A 22,677-nucleotide genomic window follows, 5' to 3' on the forward strand; every position below is an offset into this window, starting at 1 on the left:
AATATATTCCCTCTTAGTCCAATAATGATTGTCAGATTTCATATGCAGAAGTTTAAAAATAAGCTTTAGAGTTAACATTAGCCTTGTCCATAGTTCACAGGTCACACCTTTACGAAATAAAATGTTGGGCTGCATTTCCATGTCAGTGATTCTCGGTGTGACCTGGGTTATCGGCTACTTCCTGCTCCTGGAGAAGAATGAAATCAAGAGCACTGTGCTCAGCTTTGCCTTCTGTCTGTGTAACACCACTCAGGTATGCACGTCTGCTCGTAAGATTTGTTTCATTTTACTGCCTCCTATCTTTTATGTGAAATTATGCTCTGCTTGTTTTTCATAGGCCAGATTAAACACTGAAGCTATGCAAAATGAAAAAAGGTCACAAAAATCTTTATTTAAGCCATCCATCCATTCTAAGTCAATGGAGACCATTGTATTTATTCACATTTTTATGGCCGGGGTGGGACCTTCAGTAAACATTCACAGGCGAGGTTTTTCTGAATACGCCGTTTTAACTGGGGTGGGGATAAGAAACACTGTACCAGCAGAACTAGACTAATGATTATGAATGCGTCGGGGAAAACAGCAAGGAAACTGACTGGCCAAACAAGCACTAACAACAGCTCAAGGGCTTCTAAAAAATATTATTTAGACTAGCTAATTAAGTTCACTAGCTAACGATTTTATTTGTACAAAGAATGAACTGTTATATAGCTTCTGTTTGTATCGGCTTATTGTTATTATAAAAAAATTACATTTAAAGACATCAAAATGTAAATATATAAAAAACTGGGAAAATAGACCTACAGAATAGAACATTAAAATAACTTAAATATACACTTCTATCATTTGTATAATATGGTTATAGTATAGTATATCGCGGCTGGAATTTTGTTGTACTAAATAATATTTATGCAGTATAATCAGGGCCTCTTATTTCTATTTACTTTAGGTTGTTGTTCTTGCAGTGTTACTGACTGTGCTTTGCAATGTCAGACACATTAAAATGCAAATAATACACCCTCCCCAGGTGTGAATCGGCTGTTCTCACCTTTACACTCGGAGAAACTAAAATGCACCCCTCCACACTGTGCATGGTTTCAGCAAAGTGGAGGATCTTAGATCTTGCTTCAGACCTCTATCTAAATTTGTGTAAATTTAAAATCTTCTGGATTCTACATTCTAAAATTGACATTGTTACCGTTTTTAATCCCTGGAATGAGATTTTTCTTATCATAACATGCATGTTATTAATCACTCTACACTGTTTTTAATTACTCTACAATGTTTTAATTTTAGATTTTATTTAAAAAATAAATAAATAAACCTAATAAAATTATTCCATTTGTATTTTTTCCTTTGTAAAAAAGCATAAAAAATCACGGGTTGTGTATCGAGCGATTAAAAACAATACAAGGCATGTTATGATGAAGAAACTTTCTATCTCTTCCATTCCAGTGATTAAAAAACGGTAAAAATGTCAATTTTGGAATCCACAGACGCTAAGTGGTCCGAGCACAACGTAATAATCTTTGTATGATAAAATGACTCGTGGCCTGAATTTACACGGAGCGATTGAGTTTCAAATAATCATTCAATAACATCATAATAATAAAAAATACAATAATATTGTTCTTTTTGCTGTTTATGTCCACCATTTAATAATTATATAATTATCAATAATTCAAGCTGCTCTCATCGCGCGCGCTTTCACTTGCAAAAAAATGCAGTGGTTAATCAAGTATATGTCGCCTCTCTTTATGAAACGAAGCTGCTCGTGTCGGCTCATATCGGGAGCATTCTGATCAAAGGGGAGATTAGAAGGGGAAAAGTAAAAGTGTCTACAAACAACAGAGAACAGTGCATGTGTGTAAATGGCCGAAATGTGCTTGTGAATTAATCTTTTAGTGAAAGTAAAATGTTTGCGTGAACCCGCGGCGCGCGCGCTCTTTCACTTTGCCGAGTTTTGATGTCAGATGAACACGCGCACCGATATGAGAGATTTATAAGATATTTCTCTTTCCCAGAAATATAGCAAACACAAATTTTATACATGTTAAATAACGCTGTTTCGAAAAGACATCAATGAATTATTAAAATGCAAAAGCATATTTGTATATTATTACTGAGAAAGGAAGGCGGCTCACATCGGCGTGCATTTCGCACAGCGCCGCAAAGACAGCGCTGTGCGAAACGCACGCCGATGTGAAACGCACGCCGATGTGAGCCGCCTTCCTTTCTCAGTCATAATATACAAATATGCTTTTGCATTTTAATAATTCATTGATGTCTTTTCGTTTTGGCTGTGAGTGGATGCGCTGTAGTAATCCACGTTTCATACGAATTACATAAGCTGATTTTTCCCCATTAGTTTATATAAAAGCAGACATTTTGCTTTCTGTAAGTATATATTTTTCACGTCTGTGAAGTGAGTATACACGGAGTTTCGGCTCAAGTTCACAGAAACCGATACAGAATAGCGCTGTATCCCTGTTTGCTTTCATTATTTTACATCATAAAGTTTTGTCGTCATTGTGCGTGCACTTAAATAAAAGTAAAGTCTTATTAAGTCTATGTAGCTTATATAGGTTTATTATATAGTTTTTGCCCATTAATCTGACAACACCTGTGACTCACCCACGTTTTCTGATACACACAGCCAGAGTTTTCTGGCTACGCGAGTGTTACACATGATGAAATATAAAGTCTCACTGTGTTAACATTTACTTTGCTTAAATTCGATGGAACTAAGAAACCCCTATATTTAAGTTCTAAATTTGTACTGTAATTTTAGTACTATGATGATAAATTCATTTTATGTTTCACTTGTATTTTATAAGGTTTTTGCCGGCGGTAATACAGCGCAACGGGGGTGCTGGGATGTGAAAATATAATTTGTTAAAACGTTTTTATTATTTATTAAAGAACATTATGAGGATCATAACAGCCTACTACATTTAATTCTTATAATAACACAAAAACACATCGACATCTGCTGACGCAGTAGCACAATTTTGATGGTAATTTATTTTCGTTTATTTCAGTTAATAAATCTACTACAAATTTAAAGAACACAAAATATAAGATGACGAAAAACATACATGCGTAGCTTTTCTAATTACACATGATAAAATCTAAAGGCTCACTCTGTTAACGTTTACTTTGCTTAAATTCGATTCTAATAAGATTTAATTCAATTTAAATTCCACATTTGTACTGTAATTTTAATACTGTGATTATGAATTCGTTCAACTACTATGTTTCACTTGATTTTATCCGCTACAATGTGCAGATCTAACGGCGCGCGGCTCAGTAATCCTTGAGAGAATGAACTGATGCCCGATGCGTCAGTCTATAGTTATATAGCGCCACTCAGCGGTAGAAGCCAGCAAACGCACAAACCCAAATGCCTCCACCGTGAGGCGTGGCGGTAAAACCAGAATACTGCATGAGTAACATCTGTACACACAACAGGCAATTTGAAAACACCTTTTAGCCTAACCTGCATGTTGTTGTACTGTTTGAGCTTGGGCTAAATTCATGCTTCCAAACTATCCATGGTCATTGTGTGTGTGTGTGTGTTTATGTGTGCATGTGCCTTGCGATAGATTGGCACCTCGTCCAGGGTGTACCCCGTGCACTGAGTCCTCTAGAATAGGCTCCAGGCCCCCAGTGAGCCTGTACAGCATGAGCGCTATAAAGAATAATTAAGGGCGTTAAATAAACCTGATATACAGTTTAACAAACCTATGTTCTCTCTGCTAAAGGGCATCCAGATCTTCGTGTTGTTTACGTTAAGAACTTCAGCCTTTAAGAAGAAAGCTCTGGCTGTTTTCAAGCTCATCCCACCTCCTGTTATGGCGAATCACAGAAAGACGTTCAATGTGGCGGACACAGCAGAACCTGAGCCTGAGGAGAGCTACAGATCCATCAACTTTGACCTTTACTATCTGCATCACTGAAAGAACTGAATGAAATTGGTGTAAATATGAGTTGTATAAACTTAGTTGCTGGTGTCAGATCTCCACAAAAAAAAAACAAGAAGGAAAAAGACAGAGTAAAATGTCCACACTCATTCAAGCAAATACATACAACAGTATGAGGTGAATCAACTTGGTATTTTATTTCAAAACAGCCATCCAAAATGTCCATATAACTTTTTATTTTATAACTTTTTTTAAATGAATAAAAAAATGTTAGTGAGTTATGCTTTCAAGCTCTTTCATGTAATTCTTGCTTATTTCCTTTTCTAACTGAAAGAAAAAGTCTGGTTGGTGTCTGGATTGTAAATAAGAAATACTGCAAAGATCAATATAATAATAATTTAAAAAATAACACCCAGAAATTACACATTGACTGCTATCGCAGCAAATTCTTCTTGGCATGAAAGCAATATTTTCAAGTACGATGCTTGAGCTTGTTGTTTAGGGTGTTTTTAAACAGAATAACAAAGGTGAACAGTTGGTTGAAATAAAAAAGTAATTACACGATCGTTTAACGATCCATTATGTTGTTTAGTGAAAATGGTTCATTATTGTACAATTCAGAAATTTTGAAAGAAGAAAATTGATCTCCTTTAATAAAGAAAGCATGAACAAACATAAATCTATTCCGACTGCTTAATTATGTGTAACATAAAGAGCACTTTGGGTATAAACAATTAACACAAATATTAAAATGTTGCCCTGTCCCAGCAGGGGAGTTTAGAAGAACAAAGTAATGAAATTTATTACACAATCCAGCACAGTGCATGTCCTTTAACTACACCCACATACAGAACTTCATAAATCAAATTTCAAATTGATCAATTCAGCAGAAATTAATTTTAAATCCGATCCTAATACAATAAATAAAAATACGAAAATAGATTTTAATACGATCAAAAACAATACATCAGTTATGAAGTAAAATAGATGCTCATGTTTTAAACATAAACTTGATACTGTTACACTACTTCTAGCTTAAAATAAGCAAAACGTTTAAATCAGCACATACAAGTACAGCGCATTTGGGGAACAATTTGACTATAAATAAAATAAATTTTGTGTAATATTGTTACTTTTTCTCTTAATGGTACAGGTATGAAAATCTAAAAGTTAACACTTTTAGGCAATGCAAATGACCATAATATACAGAAAATTCAGCTTTTTAAAATAAAAACAACAATAAAACTAAGTCTGAAAGTTTACACCTTTGAGCAACAACCCAAAAATTTAAATATTTTCTCTACGTCAAAAATTAAATTTTTTTCATTTTTAGCTCATATACAGAAAGTTGACAGTTTAATGTTACAAGAATATTTCAGATTTAAATATTAAAATGTTTCTACACAATTGATCAAGATTTTATTACTTTTAAAACATATTATTTCCCATTTAAAAACATTTCTAATCTACAAAAACAGATAAACAGCTTAGTCTAGTAAGGCGCTTTTTAACAAAAAAATTAATAAATAACTGAAATGCTAAACTAAACAAGTACTGTAGCTTGCATTGTAAATATGAAGAAAAAAATATGATCTTTTAATCATTGCATGTAAATGTACCTCAAAATCAAAACTTGATATGATAATATGGAACAGAAAATGTATACAGTAAACTACACCACTAAATAAAAAAAAAAAATGTAAAGCTACTACTAAGAAAATCTAGCCAGTGATCTGCTTTTATGAAGATATTGTGTTAAACTGAGCTTAACATAATTAAGTAATTTGTTGAAAGCAATTAGATGAGTTTAAAACTGCATAATGGCTGAATTTTGAGAAATCACAAGCATAAAAAGATTTCTGTAGATTTCAACCTAAAGTTTTTTCTTTGTTATACAGAAGCAGTAAACACTGGTTGCACACAAGATTTATGTTGCATTATGGGTAACAATAACATAGTGTACGATCCAGGGAACATATTTTATATATCGAGATTTGGGACACTACAGATCTAAAAAGAGGGACATTTACAGAGAATTATCTGAAATTTAATAAATGTTTCATTATTTAATTTAAATTGGCCCTCTATTTTGTTTCAAAGTTATGATAAATAGATAAAAAGCGCAATTTGTCTTTGTTAATAGGTGAACATTTGTTGACAAATTCCTGTGGTGAAAGAGGACATTTCTGCTCATGGTTAGGATGATTCCACTTTATCACGCCACAACATTTTTGATTATTTTACAAAATATAATTACAATTGATTATTTTTGGGAACAACGCAGAGTGTTTTATTCCTCACCTGTAGAGCTAAGTATGGATGTCTAACAATTTTATCTTGACCTTTGTAACCATACTGTATGTGTAATTACAAATTGTAGAAAATTTGCAGTAAATAATTAAAATAAACACAAATAACACATTTGAAACAAATACAGTATATACAAACGAGCTATGAAACTTTTTAACCGCTAACTAGATTTAGCTGAATTCACCCTCTCTCCAGCAAGAGAACTCAGAAATGCTAATACTGTTAATAACTAAACCCTTTGATTAGCATTGTGCTAATGAGTCGGTGTTAAAATGTATGTATGTATTAATAAATATTTGTCTACCTTCTTTTTAAAAAAAATCATACCAATAGAAAAGTAAATTATAAAAAAAATTAAAGGTACATTCGTTAGGAGTTGGTTAGCAAATAGTGCAAACGGAGGATTGTTTTTGTTTTTCTTCTTTTCTTTTTTTACATAAATGTATACGTTATACTGTATATTAGCGTAAGATAACGTACTGTAACCCTGTGTTTGTTTCTTCTGCGCTTGTCAGGTGTGTAAAGTGTGATGGAGAAAAACAAACTTGATATGATCTTGAGGTCATGAACATCTTGATATATCGCCATCACACTCTTTTTTTTCTTTTTCTAGCTTTCACTCTCTTGTTTTGGATGTTTAGCGTTCATTGAGGAGCATTAGCAACTTTAAGTGCATTGCTAAACATTTTAATGTTTTTTTTTTTTTTTTTTTTTGCATAGATAGCTTAAACTCTGTCCTTCCCTTCAGTGCTCTTTAGGCAGCCGCGGCTGGCCGTGGACCCTAAAGCGATACACACAGGTGTACTCAGGGTGACCCCAATTACTGAGGATCCTCAGCTCCACCAGGCCGTACACCTCACTCTGAGGATGCTGAAAAACACAACGTGCAAAATCACTCCATGTTATCCTCAACCACATTTGTTTATTGATCTTTTATTATTATTATCATTTCTCACCTGAACTACGAAGGTCTGGATGGATTCTCCGTCCTGGTCATAAGTGAACGTTCCGAGAAGTTTCCCTTCCTCTTTCTCCTCACTGATCATTCCCTAAAACACCAGGCCGACAAGAACTTTACCAATCAGACAAACTGGGATTGTTTTGACGCCAGCACACGCGTAATTCACAACTTTACGTTAGCATTTGATTAGCGTCGTTATTGCTATTGCGTTTGTTTGGACTCACATAAACAGCGAAGTCCTTGGGGGCGCTGTCGATGCGTCCAGTGGGTGAGAGAATCCGGGGCAGGTGCTCCAGGGTGACTTGAGTGATTTGGACAGGGTGAGACAAAGCGATGACCAGAAAGCCTTCGGAACCACGGAACGGCCAGCACTTACCGGGGTGGAGCTCGGGCTGTCGTCATACACACACATGAAAAACATGATTTACTGTTCTGAAGTTTTTTCTCGTGTCTATTTTATATGTGTGTGTGTGTGTGTGAGAGAGAGAGAGTGTGTGTGTTACCTGTATAACAGTGCGAGGGCTTTCTGAGGGATACCACAGAGGAAATCCAAACAGACTGATACAGGCTGATCTGGTGTGATATGTTTCTGAGCAACGAGTGTTTACCACACTGGCACCTACACACACACACACACACACACACACACACAATATATAAATCTTCATTAAAGTAATACACTGAGATAAAATCAGCAATTCAGCCAAAACAAATCATCATTTAAAAAAATGCTGTCATATATTTAGTGTTAAACATCTGAAACATTTTTCTTTTGCTTCGTTTCACTTTTTTTTTTTTGTTTACTCTGAGTTTTTACTTTGTACAAAGCATCTATTGCGAGCTCAAACATTTTACCAACTTTCATTAAAAATACACATTGGTTAGTTCCGACTAACCAGGACAGGACAATTATCTACATGTATGAGTGGGCGTGTCCCAGGTGTTGTCCAGTGGTTAATGACACTAACTGTGTGTCTCAGCGTGGGTGAGAGTAGGTCTGTACGGTCCGCAGTACTGAGGAGAGAGCAGCTGCCTGACAAAACCCACATTCACACCCAGTCACAGAAGCACTTTCAGTAAGAACACACATCTGATAACGTTATGGCGTCTTAAACAACACGCCGTCTCTGCACTAATCACTTCTGAACACAAGGTTAAGGTCCCAATCCGTCTCCAACCCCTGATCAAGCACACTACTTGGTGCATAGAATGAGGACTAGTACACCCTACATAGCTCACTAGTCTTTAATTTAACACAAATTAAGAGTGTAAAAAGGAGACAACGTGTTTTTGATGATGACATAACATCATCAGCTGCGTTTTCTTGCTGAAAGTGCTACAGTGACTCGCCCTGAATGCCGGTTTTGGCACCGATATCGATTAAATAAAGTCAGAAGTGGGTGGGACTTGCATGGTAGAAAAGGGGTAAACGGTCTCCAGATAACTGGTCCCATTTGTAGCTGTTGCAGAGGCGCCTTTACTGCCTTTATCCGTAGGATTTTTTCTGAATTAATTGGTAAATTCCTCAGTAAAATAAGTATTTGGTCACCTTTTGGTCAAGTATTGTCACAAACAAGCAAAATTTCTGGCTCTCACAGAACTGTAACTTCTTTTTTAAGAGGCTTCTCTGTCATCCACTCGTTACCTGTTTTAATGGCATCTGTTTGATCTCACCCCGTATGGTCAAAATAATCATAAGAACTGTGAGGAAAAATCCCAGAAACACACGGGGGGACCTAGTGAATGACCTGCAGAGAGCTGGGACCAAAGTAACAAAGGCTACCATCAGTAACACACTGCGCCGCCAGGGACTCAAATTCCTGCAGTGCCAGACGTGTCCCCCTGTTTAAGCCAGTACATGTCCAGGCCCGTCTGAAGTTTGCTAGAGAGCCTTTGGATGATCCAGAAGAGGATTGGGAGAAATTTATATGTTCAGATAAAACCAAAATAGAACATTTTGGTAAAAACTCAACTTGTCGTGTTTGGAGGAGAAAGAATACTGAGTTGCATCCAAAGAACACCATACCTACTGTGAAGCATGGGGGTGGAAACATCATGCTTTGGGGCTGTTTTTCTGCAAAGGGACCAGGACGACTGATCCGTGTAAAGGAAAGAACGAATGGGTCCATGCATCATGAGATTTTGAGTTAAAACCTCCTTCCATCAGCAAGCACATTGAAAATGAAACGTGGCTGGGTCTTTCAGCATGACAATGATCCCAAACACACCGCCTGGGCAACGAAGGAGTGGCTTCGTAAGAAGCATTTCAAGGTCCTGGAGTGGTGTAGCCAGTCTCCAGATCTTAACCCCACAGAAAATATTTGGAAGGAGTTGAAGTTCCGTGTTGCTCAGCGACAGCCCCAAAACATCACTGCTCTAGAGGGGATCTGCTTGGAGGAACGGGCCAAAATACCAGCAACAGTGTGTGAAAACCTTGTGAAGATTTACAGAAAAGCCACTGTCATTGGCTTTGACCTCTGTCATTGCCAACAAAGGGTATATAACAAAGTATTGAGATTAGGGCCGAAACGATTCCTCAAGTAACTCGAGTAATTTAATTACAAAAAATGTCCAAGGCAAAATTTAATTTTAAAAGCTTGCGTTATTTTTTTGCGCAATTATTTGTTTGGCGAGACACAACACGCTTCCGAATGCAAACCGTATGCAAGTCGAATGCAGTAGTTTTTTTTTGGAAAAGTTTGAAAAGCTAAAAATCTGTAGTGTCCATGTCAAATTCATGTTGCAATATCTTAACAATTTTGGATTTGAGAATAATACACTTTTTCAGGTTTATGTCTTTTCATGTGAAATCTAAATTGGCCAAGTTTCATCTGAATGACAGTTAAGATCGTTGAAAGATTTGAATTCAGAAAAAGTTCCGGACACTAAAACATAAAAGGGAATAAAATTGTATTTAGCAAATGTGTTTTTTTTATCTGATAAAAATATAAATGTGTATGCATATTTACAAAAAACAAAGTATAAATCGAGGATAAGAAGCACTAAGTATTATGAAAAATGGTGTTACGTGATCCGATCTGAACATGAACTTGTTCACCGATACCAAATCAAAAACACAGATACCAAATCAAAAACATTATTTATTTCTAAATGCGTGGCAATGAAAACTTATTTAAAGCACACACAGAACCAACATGTGACACGAGGAACTTTCCGACTGAAAATTTGACTTTAAAATCTTTAACTCTGTATTAATGGCTCATGGTGTACCAGTACTACCAGTACTAGCACAGTACCAGTACTAAAAACTACCGCAGTACTAAAAATTTTTATAACGGTCCTATACCAGCATTTTAAAATAATATTTTACTTTAACAATACTTTTACTATGCGAGCACACCAGATTTCAGTGACGCTCTTGTGTGTGTTTGTGTGTGTGTGTGTGTAAGATGAAAAAAACCTGACTGAGCAGGAAGCTTTTAAAGAATCACGAGCAGCATTAGAGAAAGCGAAGCGTTTTCTCGTTCTATTCAGAGACTCGACTCTAAGAGATGGCCGCAGTAATGAGGGGAAGTGAAATATGGAGATACGTCGGTTAAAAAGTGGGTAAAAAAGACGAGCTTTTAAACGCGGCGGTGCCGCTGTGCATGCGCTGTTATAAAGTGTGCTAAAGCTGGTTTTATATTCATTATACGCTCAGTGCACATTCAAGATTCTCTTTTCTGTTCCTTAAAAAAAAATAAGCACAAAAAGGACAAAATGTGTACTTTTTACTCTGGAGAGGACAGCTAAATATATTTTTGGATTTAATCTCTTAGAAATGCAGAACACTAGTATGTTCAAGTCACACCGGAAAAATCTAGAGCCGTCGTAAAACATTTGAAGGGTGCGAACGTTTTATCCCAGCCGAGGTGGCTCGGAGAACACTGCAGTCGTTCCTGTGAACATTCAGCGAGTGGAACGTCTGATCCAACTTACATTTACATTTAGGCATTTGGCAGACGCTCGACTTACTTTTTTTTTTTTATCTCATTACACATCTGAGCAGTTGAGGGTTAAGGGCCTTGCTCAAGGGCCCAACAGTGGCAACTTGGTGGTTGTGGGGTTTGAACCTGGGATCTTCCGAACCATAGTCCAATGCCTTAACCACTGAGCTACCCCTGGCCCTTACTTACAGAAGAGACGCGTTTGTCTGTGAGAACCTTACACACAATCATTCACCAGCATCACTTTCACGTTACAGGAACTCGGCCGGGAGTTATTGCCACATCCCCCGTACAGTCCTGATGTCGCTCCATGGCATTTTCAGCTGTTTGGAAAAGCCATTAAAGGAGTTCCTGGGAGGCCGGTGTTTCAGACGTGAAGCAGTTAAAAAACTTTCTGCCTTGATGGTATCCGAGTCAGTTAAGGATCGTCTAAAAACTGCATGACCTCGACCACTTTGTAAGATTTTTCAAACTAATGAAGAAACTACAATCTAATGTAGTGCAGTCTTAAAACACAGCATGGGTACAGGACCTATCTACTTTTATAGTATTAAAAATTAACCTTTATGATCCACATTATTGGTTATTGTTTCAGATTTTCAAACACCAGGTCATGTTTAACCTCAACACAGGGTTTAATGGGCTACCTGAAGACTCCAGCGCGTAGTCGGCCAGGCCGATCCCATCAGCCTTGTGGAGGCTCAGCGCCCTTTGCACGATGCGTTCAACATCCTGTGACATCATAAATTAGGACAACATTTATCATGTCAGGAAAGTGGCAATGTAAACAGGACAGTGTGTACGTTACACAGAGGACAAATTTAGGTAATAAAAACAATGTATATTTATTGTGGGAAACTATATGTGTAAGCACTTATTCAGTATGTATGTATACACACACATATATGCAGACACACACACACACACACACGCACCGTTATGCTGACTGCTCCCACTCCTTCCTCCTGCAGCGTCTCTCCCACTGTCCTCCACACATCTCTCCTCTCCTCTCCCCTCCGCTCCTGTTCCAATCTGTCCAGTAGTTTCTTTTCCAGGTCCTCCAGCGCCCTCTGCAGCTCAGGGCGCATTACTACATCTCCCTCAGATTTGACTGAACCAGACAGCTGGTTCAGCAGCCAATCAGAGAGCTCCGTCTTTAACTAAAGAAAGAAAATAATTAGTATTTTTACATCTACTTTCGATACGGTAAAAACAAGGTGCTAATATTGAAACAACAACATACAAGAACGTACCTTTCTGTTTTGAGCTTCCTGGGCATCCAGTCTGCGATTTTGGTACTCGGAGGCTGAGTGAAGTTTAGACACGTCCAGTTTCAGCTCAGAAATCTGATTCTGCATCCCAAGGGTTTCCTCTTTAATCAGGCCGTTATGCTCCGAGTCGACACTAGGTGGAGACAAATACATGTTTTTTTTGTTTGTTTGTTTTATAATAAGAACCTGGCTTACAGGACAGTGGTTAAGTAATGCAGGTGCATACACTTACTTCCTCACTCGAATTTTTAGGTCATGCACATCCATTTGCAAAACCTACACACACACACACACACACACACACACACACAAAACAGAGAAATACATAAGATGCAGGGAATTTACAGTTTTTACAAATTTTTACCCCCTTTTTCCGATTTTCTCCCCTAATTTAGTGGTGTCCAATTCCTCCCAGTCACTGGAGGCTTCCACATCAAGCTTCCACCTGCCAATCAGTCGGGAGGGCCTCAGACCGACCCACGTATTTCCTCCGATCCACGTGACGTCACCGACCATCTTTTTAAACTGCTTGCTCACGCACCGTTGGGGGCGACGTAACACACTCGGAGGAACAGCGCGAGCTCACAGACGCCCCTGATTGGCTGGTAAAGCCGTCATTAATGTGGAAGCACTGAGTACCTCTCATCCCTCCCCCCTGAGAGAGCTCGGCCAATCAGCTCTTTCTAGGCCTCCGGCTGTCCGGTTACAGCATCACCCGGGGATCGAACCAGCGATCTCCGGATGATAGGGCAAGCGCTTTACCACTGCACCACTCGGAGGCGAATTTCCTGTTTTGTATGTGATTGCCGTGGAGAAGTACAAAAGAACGCTAAAAATGTGTGTGGACGTTTTTTCTCACCTCATGCATGCGCTTCTGTTTTTCTCCGTCTTCCTTCAGTAACTTGATCGCTTTCTAAGATGGTAGCGAGAAGGTCCAGAGAAAGTCAGAGTTGTGATACACATGTTAAAAAACGGTAAATGGAATGCGTCAGGGTTACGTGTAAAACCTACGATCGCGTTGCAGGAAACAATAAGTAAAAAAACAGACGGTTTAATTTTATCAGACGGATGCCCCTGTTCATTTTCTCACCAGCATATCTTCCAAACCCCTGTCCCTGTCCTCGAGCCATTTGTTCTCTCGTTCCCGCAGATCGGCGTAGAGTTCGTCTCTTAGAGCTGCAAAACTTGCGTAAGTCTCACGGTTCTGAGATGGAGAGAAGGAGTTGATGGATTGCCAGCACTGAAGAACAAGTCAGTTCTTTCACATAAGTGTGGAGGACGTGACATAACTTACATCCACGCGAGGCTGAATTGGCGCTTGAGTCGTGGCATGGGGCTGAATCGGAGTAGTTCGAGTTGAACGGGGAAACAGTGCAATAACCCACGGGTACCAGTACCACATACCTGCGATGATGTACTGCGTTATATTTTCTGATACGGTGACTTAACACTCTTTACAAGGCAGCTCATAGAGGTGTTTATGTACTGTACAGACTCACAAAAAAGCAGCAGGAGGAAAAGGATGAAGAGGAGAACGGACTTCCTTACACCCGCAGTGCACCTGAAGGGAGACGGATAAAGAGTGTGGTAATGCAGAACAACCACCCACACACACAAACTACCCCTCCGCTCCCCAACACAGACAGAGCTTACTTGCTGAGCAGAGAAACATTAAGCAGAGACATTCCAGACGTTATACTGTACCACGCCACGCCCAGCCAAACGTACACCACCGCCAGGGCACGGGCTGAACAAGCAAGGAAATAAACCGTGTTAGAGGTTTACCGAAGTGTGAGTGGTGAATTGGACGGCTTTCTAAGAGGAGTGGTGTGTAGGAGGCCTGTATGTATCTCACACCTGGCGCAGTCAGGATGTTTCTCACAACTGGCGCAGTCAGGATGTTTCTCACAACTGGCGCAGTCAGGATGTTTCTCACAACTGGCGCAGTCAGGATGTCTCTGTGTCCCATCCATCCCTTTGACTGAGTATAAGCAGGGTCTGGAAACAAAACAGGCAGACTAAAGCTGAAGGATGAATACTGAACATTTGAACGTTTTAGTGATGGGACACGTTTACATCATCCTCATTCTCAACCCTGAGCCGCACACGAGTGAGCAAGGGGAAGTGAACAGACTGCCAGACAGGAAACAGGAAGACGCTGAGGTTAAGCTGAAAAAATAACCTAACACATGCTATATACACTCTATACTGGTCCAAGTTCTTCATTCATTTTTTCATTTTAGCCTGTTTTATAAAAAATAAAAAAAAACACTTACTGGTGTTGGTGGTGGTGGCGGCGGTGGTGTTGTTGGTGGGGGCACTGTGTGTGGCGCTGCTTTTCCGCCCGTATCCTTCCTCTGCTGAGGAATATCCCGAGGAGAACCCTGATGGATCCACCTGAGCCGAAGTGCTCGGGGCTGAAGAGGTCACAGAGGTCACGGTGCTGCGAGGAGCCTGAAAAGTAAAAGTCTTCCTGGCTGGAGACACAAAAACAACCCAATCAAACTGCATGTTCAAATAATAATAATACTAATAAAAGTAATAACGTCATGTGATATCATCAGAACTGACGCGTGAGGAACTCGGTCGGGCTTGGAGTCTGGGAATTGGTCACTTTGCTGCCGTGGGAAGCCCCGCCCCCTTTGCGAGGTCCCACTTTCCTCCTGCTGAAAGCCCTGAAAAAAATACAACACAGGCAGTCAAAGCAAGTTGCTTCCTGAGACAATATACAGTATGCTGGTTGTGCTTTTGGGATGCACACTTACCTGACGGGACTCTCTTTATAAGAGATTAGTCCCGCGGATCCGGTGGAGCTGTTGCTCGCTGTGTCATCGTCATGCAGGTAGTATTTGCTTGACACCAACCGCGCACTTCGCCTTGAATCTACAGCACGAGAGAGCGAGGTTAATTCATAAACCTCGTCAGCTACGTGCACATATTAAACTTTCTACAAAACAACATCTGAAATATTTGACCGAATATTCAAACTAAACCAACATTTTCTTCTTCTTCTCTTTTTGAATTAAGGCCACGGGACTACACACACATCTCTATTGTATAATATAACAGCTTTCGCAGTATAACTTACAACAGGAATGTTTCTGTCCATCACACACATGTCATTAATTAGCTTTATGTCTGAGTGTTCCCTACAAAACAGAATTTTAGTAACTGTAATGTATTGTAAAAGAAAGAGCTGGGTGTTATCATCATCAGTTAATATTCCTGGCCAGCAGATGCAATAATAACTCAATGGGGGTAAAAGAGAGCCTCAGAGCTGCATGGCATCTAATGTGGTAGGCAAATCAAAGCCATCATCTTGTATCTCTTAAACAGAAATTAAAATTACAGTAAGCAGATGTGCTGATTATACCCAGGGGTGGAAATTAACCAAGTACATTTACTTCATTACTGTACTTAAGTTCATATTTAATGTAATTAGTGGATACTTTTTACTTTTACTCCACTACGTTCTACAAAAATATATGTACTTTGTACATCACTACATTTCTAGTAACATAACCACATGGGTGTGTAGTGTTTGGAGCGTTAATACTGCCACCTGGTGACTATTCTGCATAACTGCATGTGTCATTAGAGAGGTTTAAGATCCTTTTTCTCTCTCTCTGTGTCAGCCTGCACTGACTCCGTTATGTGTGTGTGCGCGAGTCATGGTATACCATGCCCTTCCCCCCTCCTCTCACCATCATACACACACACACACACACACACACACACACACTCTAACGGAAACACAGCTCTGTCGCAATTTGTTTCAAAGGTAAAGTGCAGGTTAATACGTTTTATTTTTACTTTAGTAAAACTAGTGTGCGCGCATTCTAGCGTCATTAGAGAAATTTTCCAAATAAAACAGTGTTTCCATTAGTGTGTCTGTGTGTGTGAGAAAGTTGTCCCACGCAATAGTCTTCCCCCTCTTAAATAAGAGAAGAGGGAGAGGCACACGCACACACACACACACACACACACACACACACACACACACACACACACACAGGCATACACTAACAGAAGAATTGATCTGTCTGGATTTATTTTTAATTTTTGGTAAAGTGCAGGTTAATTTGTTTTATTTTTCTGTTTTTATTCTCTTGGGTTGTGGAATGAATAAAGGGAAAAAAGCTGTTTATACCTGCCTGGCCCTACTGTAAAAAAGAATTGCCCCTAAACTTAATAACTGGTTGCAATCAAGCATTTGCATCACCTGGCAATGAGTCTTTTACATCGCTTTGGAGGATCTTGGGCCGAACATTCTTGCAAAATTGCTTTAATGCAGCCACACTAGAGGGTTGTCAAGCATGAACGGATGTTTATGGACCTCAATTGGATTCAAGTCTAAACTTTAACTATGCCATTCCAAAACCTTAATTTAGGATTTTGTGAGCCATTCAGAGGTAGACTTGCTGGTGTGTTCCAGATCACTGTCCTGCTACAGTACATAACCCAAGTGCGCTTGAGGTTACCAACACATGGGCGGACTTTCTCCTGTATTTGTTCTTGAATTCCTTTAGACTGTGTAGCTTTTATAGATCATTTAGCATGTTTTACTTTATCAGACAGGTTTAAGTGGTTTCTTAATTTAACATGTAAGCAGGCCTTGGTGTGGCTAGTGAAATTTAACTCTGCTTTCCAGTTACTCATTCACATAAGGCAAGGTAGGTTTGGGCATAATTTTTTCCCTCTTCAACAAATAAAATCTGCATTTTGTATTTACTCGGGTTACCACTGTGTAATATTTAAATTTGTCTTGATGATCTCTTTTAAAAAACAAACAAAAAAGCACTGCACATTCTATCTTAGCTAATAAAAAATTATGTTAGTCTTACAATAAGACTAGTGTAAGCCGAATGTTCTACATGTCTATTACATTTTAAGCACAATTTTCTAATTTCAGGAATAGTTACTTATTATTTGTTAGAATTGCACCTCAGGTCACACCCATGATTTCCTCAAAATTTATGATGGAATTTTATATATATATATATATATATATATATATATATATATATATATAGATAGATAGATAGATAGATAGATAGATAGATAGATAGATATAAAAATCATCAAACCACCACAACAAACCACACTTTAAAAAAAAAAAATGTTGATCTGCTAGGCTAATTTTCTTACTAAAATAAGTACGATCTGGTAATAGATCAGTTTCCACCACCATGACTATGTAACTGTGCTAAAAATAAAAAAGGATAATATTTATTTTACCGTACACATTATATGCAATGTGTCTGCAGTGATAGCGAGATAATCTTTAACCACTGTATATTTCCAGAGAAGGTAACCACACACACACACACACACACACACACACACACACACAGAACGGAAATAGAGTCAGCATACTAAAATATACATTAGCGTCCCACACTTGCACACACGCACACACACAATGTTTTGTTGCTAGGGACAATGCTAAGTTATACAAAACAACCCGAGGGGCAGGATGCCAACCGCCGTAAAACACCAAAAACCCAAGGGGATTTTTTTTTTTGCTAGCACCAAACAAACAAGTAGATTAATAACTAACAAAAAAAATTTTTTATTCAAATTAAATAATTAAAATACTGTCAGTAATCTTTCTTAAGACTGTCTAAAGCATAATCCTAGAGTAAGTCCTAATCATCCTACCTCTGGCTAGTCAGAACTCTAGTCATTTTTTGCTAGCAACAGATTAGCTGGTAGAAAAATAAGTAAAATAACAAAAATGATTTTTAATTTTTGGAAAAAACAAATCCATTGGACATTATATGTTACATTTCAGATATAATCTGTAATGCATCATAAAGTATCGTATAAGTATAATTTTACTACATAAAATACATTATAATAGATTATATTATGTAAGATATTTGAGTTAGCATGTTGCTATTTTAACATCCTGTCAACCATTTTATTTTCCATAATGGTCCATTTCAAATGCTGTTGAGGTTCAATTTTGAGGCCTCTTTTAAAGAAACGCAAAGCATTAACATGGAACAAAACTAACTGAATAAAAATAATCCTGACTGAATTCCTGATCTCGCTAATAGGCTAAAGCAGGAACAGTACCAGATCTATTTGCTAATAGGGCGATTAACATTATCCAGCACACTGTGGTAGTGTGTGTGTGTGTGTGTGTGTGTGTGTGTGTGTGATAAGCTGTTTAAAACAAGGTCACGCTTCAGCTAAACTCATCCAGGCACAGCATTTCCAAAGACTCATTTAAGCATTTAAAGACAAAATTAATCTTTCTTTCTTTTTTTATTTTAAATCATGCTCTTGTCCAACATCTGTGCTTTATGCTAAATAAGTAAGTTAATAAGTAATATCATGCCCATTTTTATAACATTATCATGATTTTCCCTTTTCTTCCTTACGTCTGTGTGCATGACTCTCTGCTTCGCTTTAAAAGCTGTTTTCTTTCGTTTCCGTTCATTAAGTTCAGGTGTGTCTGGTTTATTAATCTTTTTTTTTGTTTCCTAGTTACAGCTTGTGTTTTCAGTTATCATTTGTCTCTTGTCTTTTGCATCCTTTTTCTTTTTTTCAGCCGTCTGACGGTCATGTAACTGCGAGGATGGGGCTCGTGGTTTCATTGTTTGTGTTTGGTTTGTTGTTTGCGCTCTAAAAATATTTCAGTTTCACAATACTTACAAAGGGGTATAAACTTAATAACCCATGACAGAATGAAAGACTGACCATTTCTGGTTGCAGCAGGTGAATATAAGGAGCGTGACACTTGCTAATGTGCTGGTGTTTGCCACTACTAGTCCTTGCTCAGACTGCGGGCAAATCCGTTTTGTTTCACAAATCTGACCTTTAGGACTGAGTGTACACACCGTTGTTTGAAAGTAAGGAGATCAGACTTGTCTCTGTTCAGACTGGCAGCCCAAATCCGACACATTTTCAATCTATCTGCATTGGTTTCTGTGGTAAAAATGCAGGAGGCTTGCATACAGCATGACATTTCCCCATACATCACCCTGTTTCGGTACAATTCCTCTAGGGTTACCCAGGCTTGAGTGTTGCTGAGCCATGAGGTTCTGTGCCTAGGATTGATGATTTAGTTTGGAAACAGACTGTTTTCATGCAGTCCGAATAGTGAACTCATTCTTGTTCATCCAGTCTGAACCACATCCAGATAAATGACCAGATTAAATCAGATTCCTAAAGATGCATCACAGTCTGGATGCTCAAATCAGATTTCAAACTTTCAATTACATCATTTGCGTGACATGGAAGTTTAAAGTTTACAAATGAAAAACATTTATGTTGAAAAGTATATAAAAGCCGCACCCTTGCATTTTCCATGTAGCCAAATTACCTTCAGTTCAATTCAACTTCAACTGTGTTTTCAGGAAGAGCATCTTTCTTAACTGAAGTGTGGAAACGGAGAACAATAGACCCTGTACAGAGGATGAAGTGAAATGTCTGATAGCACCTTGAGAGGATGCATCAGTACAGGCAAAGCTAGCATGAGCTTATTCAGCACATTTTACAAGTCAAAGGGTATGTGCTGCCCCAAGAATATTTTAGCTGGAGAGTTAAACCCAGCGTGATGGTGAATGAGTTGGCTCCTGGCACCACGCTCAAAAGGCCGACCATACAGGGTGGTTGAGTGGTCAGAGTGGAGCTGACAGGGTGGCTTCCGGCACCTGGGTTTATGCAGGACCCCTCCACACATCTCTTAATCTCTATTTAGACACACAAACCTCTGGCTTCGACCTACCAAAGGGTTTTATTTCTCTTATAACACAAAAATCTTTAAACTTATCTTTTTTTTTATTAAACACCGTTAAAAAAATTTAACTAGAGATTTACCCAGGGCTGAGCCTGTATGCTTCGACCTAATTATGGATCTGGCAATAAAATGAAGATATATATATATATATATATATATATATATATATATATATATATATATATATATATACACTGTAAGTACCTTACAGTATGACATAAAAGTTGATGATGTTGCTGCCTACTGTTACTTTTACAAAAGAATTCCTGTGACACACCTGTGATGAACTACATGTGCACATGTGTGCCGAAAAAAAAACACCCAAAGACTGGGCAAACAGAATTTCTAGTTGGCAAAAGAAGCAACCAAAAAAGTGTATGTTGAGGTCAAATTCAAATTATTAGTAAGTTTAAATTTAAAATAGGTTTGTAACGAAAATGTTATAGTGTGAAAAAAGGCAAAACAACAATGGCAGCATGAGTGGGATAATGAACTATAAGCGAGACATTAAATGTCTGGAAAATCACATGTAATAAGCCAGGACGATGAGGGAAAAGGAGACCCACAGGTAGCGGTAATGTAACCTACTGGATTCCAACCACCGTTAAAAAACATCGAAGAAGAAAAAGAAGAACAGATTTTCTTTTTTTTTTTAAACACACATGAATTTAACATTATGGAAAGTTATGTTCCTTTTCTTCCTTAAAGGCTCTCTGTGCTCATTATACCACACACACACACACACACACACACACACACACACACACACACACACATTAAACTGCGTTATAATGTTTGTACCATAATATTAGTGGAAGCTACACAACTGAAAAGTCTTTAGTCTCTTATATATGACGATATTTAACTGGAGGACAAGACAAAAAAAATGACCCTAAGAGAGAAAGAGTGTACAAGAACAGAGATAGAGCAAGATAAAGAATGAGAGTGATGAAAACAGACGGAGAGAGAAAGAGAGATGTAGGGAGATAAAGAAAGCCAGGCAGCTAAGCAGACAGACACAGACAATGGGAGGGAGGGAGAGAAAGAACAGAGACAGACAGAGAGAGACAAACTATGTGTCAGAGTGTGAGAGCCTGAGAGACAGTGAAACGTGCCGTACTGTACACACACCCTGAATATCCCTAACTAAGTACTATTTAATATCACTACTGTTCAGATAGTTGTTGTTATTGTTGTTATATATATATATATATATATATATATATATATATATTTTTTTTTTTTTTGTCATGTACCTACTATGATATTCTTTTATATTTAATGTTTATAATGTTTATAAATTCAAGTTGATGTTATTTATAATGTAATCAATTACAAATCATAAATATACTTAATAAATTATAAATATACTTACTATAAATATACATATAAATTATATTTATACTTATAACTACTTTGGTAACAATGTAATGCTTTGGTTTACATTCATGTCAATGAAGCTCTTCTGAGCTGAACAGAGAGAGACACACACACACACACACACACACAGAGCTGCTGCTGCTGCTGCTATGAAACTCCATCTTCATGCCCACTTCCTCACGTGCCTTTTACAAAAACTTTTGATTAAGAACAAAATAAAATCCTAATTTAAAAAAACAACAACAACTAATCATTAAAACTAATTAATATGAGTCAATTATCCCAATAATCAAGTATAAAGTTTTTTTTTTAATGTGCAAATGACTAATGAATCCCCACTTTATTTTGTCTGTATAACACTATATATATATATAAGTATAACGTGTCCGCTGGTCCCCTGGGGCGCCCGCAGTGCTGCCCCGGAGACCCCGCGCACGAGACAGACAGACGCAGAGCCGTTATTCTGTACAATAAGCGGGACATTTCCTGCAGTGCTGCTGGTACTCACCTCCCTGCTGCTGTTCTGATAGCGAGGACATCGAGCTGGATAATTACAGCGCACTGGGGGAAAGGACACACTCCAAACACACACACACACACACACTGTGATCCCAAATAAGACTAATAACGGAGGTAGACGGTAACCGCGGCCGGGAGGAAACGCTGACAGTTACACCAGGAAGCAGAGGCAGTTGACACTTTTAAGCTCCGCCTACACGTTATTTTCAAAATGAACGGCAAGGTCAGCGATTTCCTGCGAAATGTCTACACCTGGTGGTAAGACTGGTGAACTACACCAAGCCCTCAGCACTCATCATACAGCCGTAGCCAAAGGTTGTTTGTTTTGTGCTGCTTGAGTAGTCAGATGTCCCTGTAGTATACTGAAGTGTCATTACAAGAATTTCATAAGTGTCAAAAAGTTTTCATAAACTCTTAATTACATCAAGTGTAATTATTTAAGTGTAGTTTCTATACTTTTATACTTGGTATATATATATATATATATATATATATATATATTATATTATATTATATATATATATATATTTTTTTTTTTCCTTTTTTATAGATATCTTGTTCTTATTTGTAAAGTTTGTACAGTACATTTGCACTAGTTAATCTTATTTTCTAACGT

The 22,677-nt window shown here is 38.1% G+C and overlaps 2 protein-coding genes across 3 annotated transcripts in view; one reads left to right on the forward strand and one right to left on the reverse strand.

Moving 5' to 3' along the window:
- Nucleotides 1–3,959, forward strand: part of LOC128518721 (adhesion G-protein coupled receptor G7-like) — a 62,900-nt gene extending 58,941 nt beyond the window's left edge. The window contains exons 16-17 of the mRNA XM_053491961.1: nt 94–253; nt 3,765–3,959. Coding sequence (XP_053347936.1) covers nt 94–253; nt 3,765–3,959 — 355 coding nt within the window. The remainder of the gene's footprint in view (nt 1–93; nt 254–3,764) is intronic.
- A 146-nt stretch (nt 3,960–4,105) lies between these two features.
- Nucleotides 4,106–22,210, reverse strand: sun2 (Sad1 and UNC84 domain containing 2). Of its 2 annotated transcripts, none has more exons than XM_053492585.1 (18): nt 22,051–22,210; nt 15,178–15,295; nt 14,984–15,087; nt 14,689–14,889; nt 14,297–14,410; nt 14,066–14,159; nt 13,912–13,973; nt 13,707–13,816; nt 13,503–13,616; nt 13,272–13,325; nt 12,645–12,688; nt 12,395–12,545; nt 12,077–12,301; nt 11,789–11,873; nt 7,698–7,813; nt 7,419–7,586; nt 7,190–7,282; nt 4,106–7,103 (listed from the first exon to the last, which is right to left on the reverse strand). In XM_053492585.1, exons 1-18 carry the CDS (start codon nt 22,079–22,081, stop codon nt 6,978–6,980), a joined length of 2,010 nt encoding a protein of 669 aa, XP_053348560.1. In that variant the 5' UTR covers nt 22,082–22,210; the 3' UTR covers nt 4,106–6,977. The 2 variants fall into 2 exon arrangements, with proteins under 2 accessions (XP_053348560.1, XP_053348559.1); XM_053492584.1 differs by having other exon boundaries at nt 14,270–14,410.
- Between the last annotated feature and the right edge of the window lie 467 nt (nt 22,211–22,677).

The sequence above is a fragment of the Clarias gariepinus genome, chromosome 3 (assembly GCF_024256425.1).
Source record: "Clarias gariepinus isolate MV-2021 ecotype Netherlands chromosome 3, CGAR_prim_01v2, whole genome shotgun sequence".
Lineage (NCBI taxonomy): Eukaryota > Metazoa > Chordata > Actinopteri > Siluriformes > Clariidae > Clarias > Clarias gariepinus.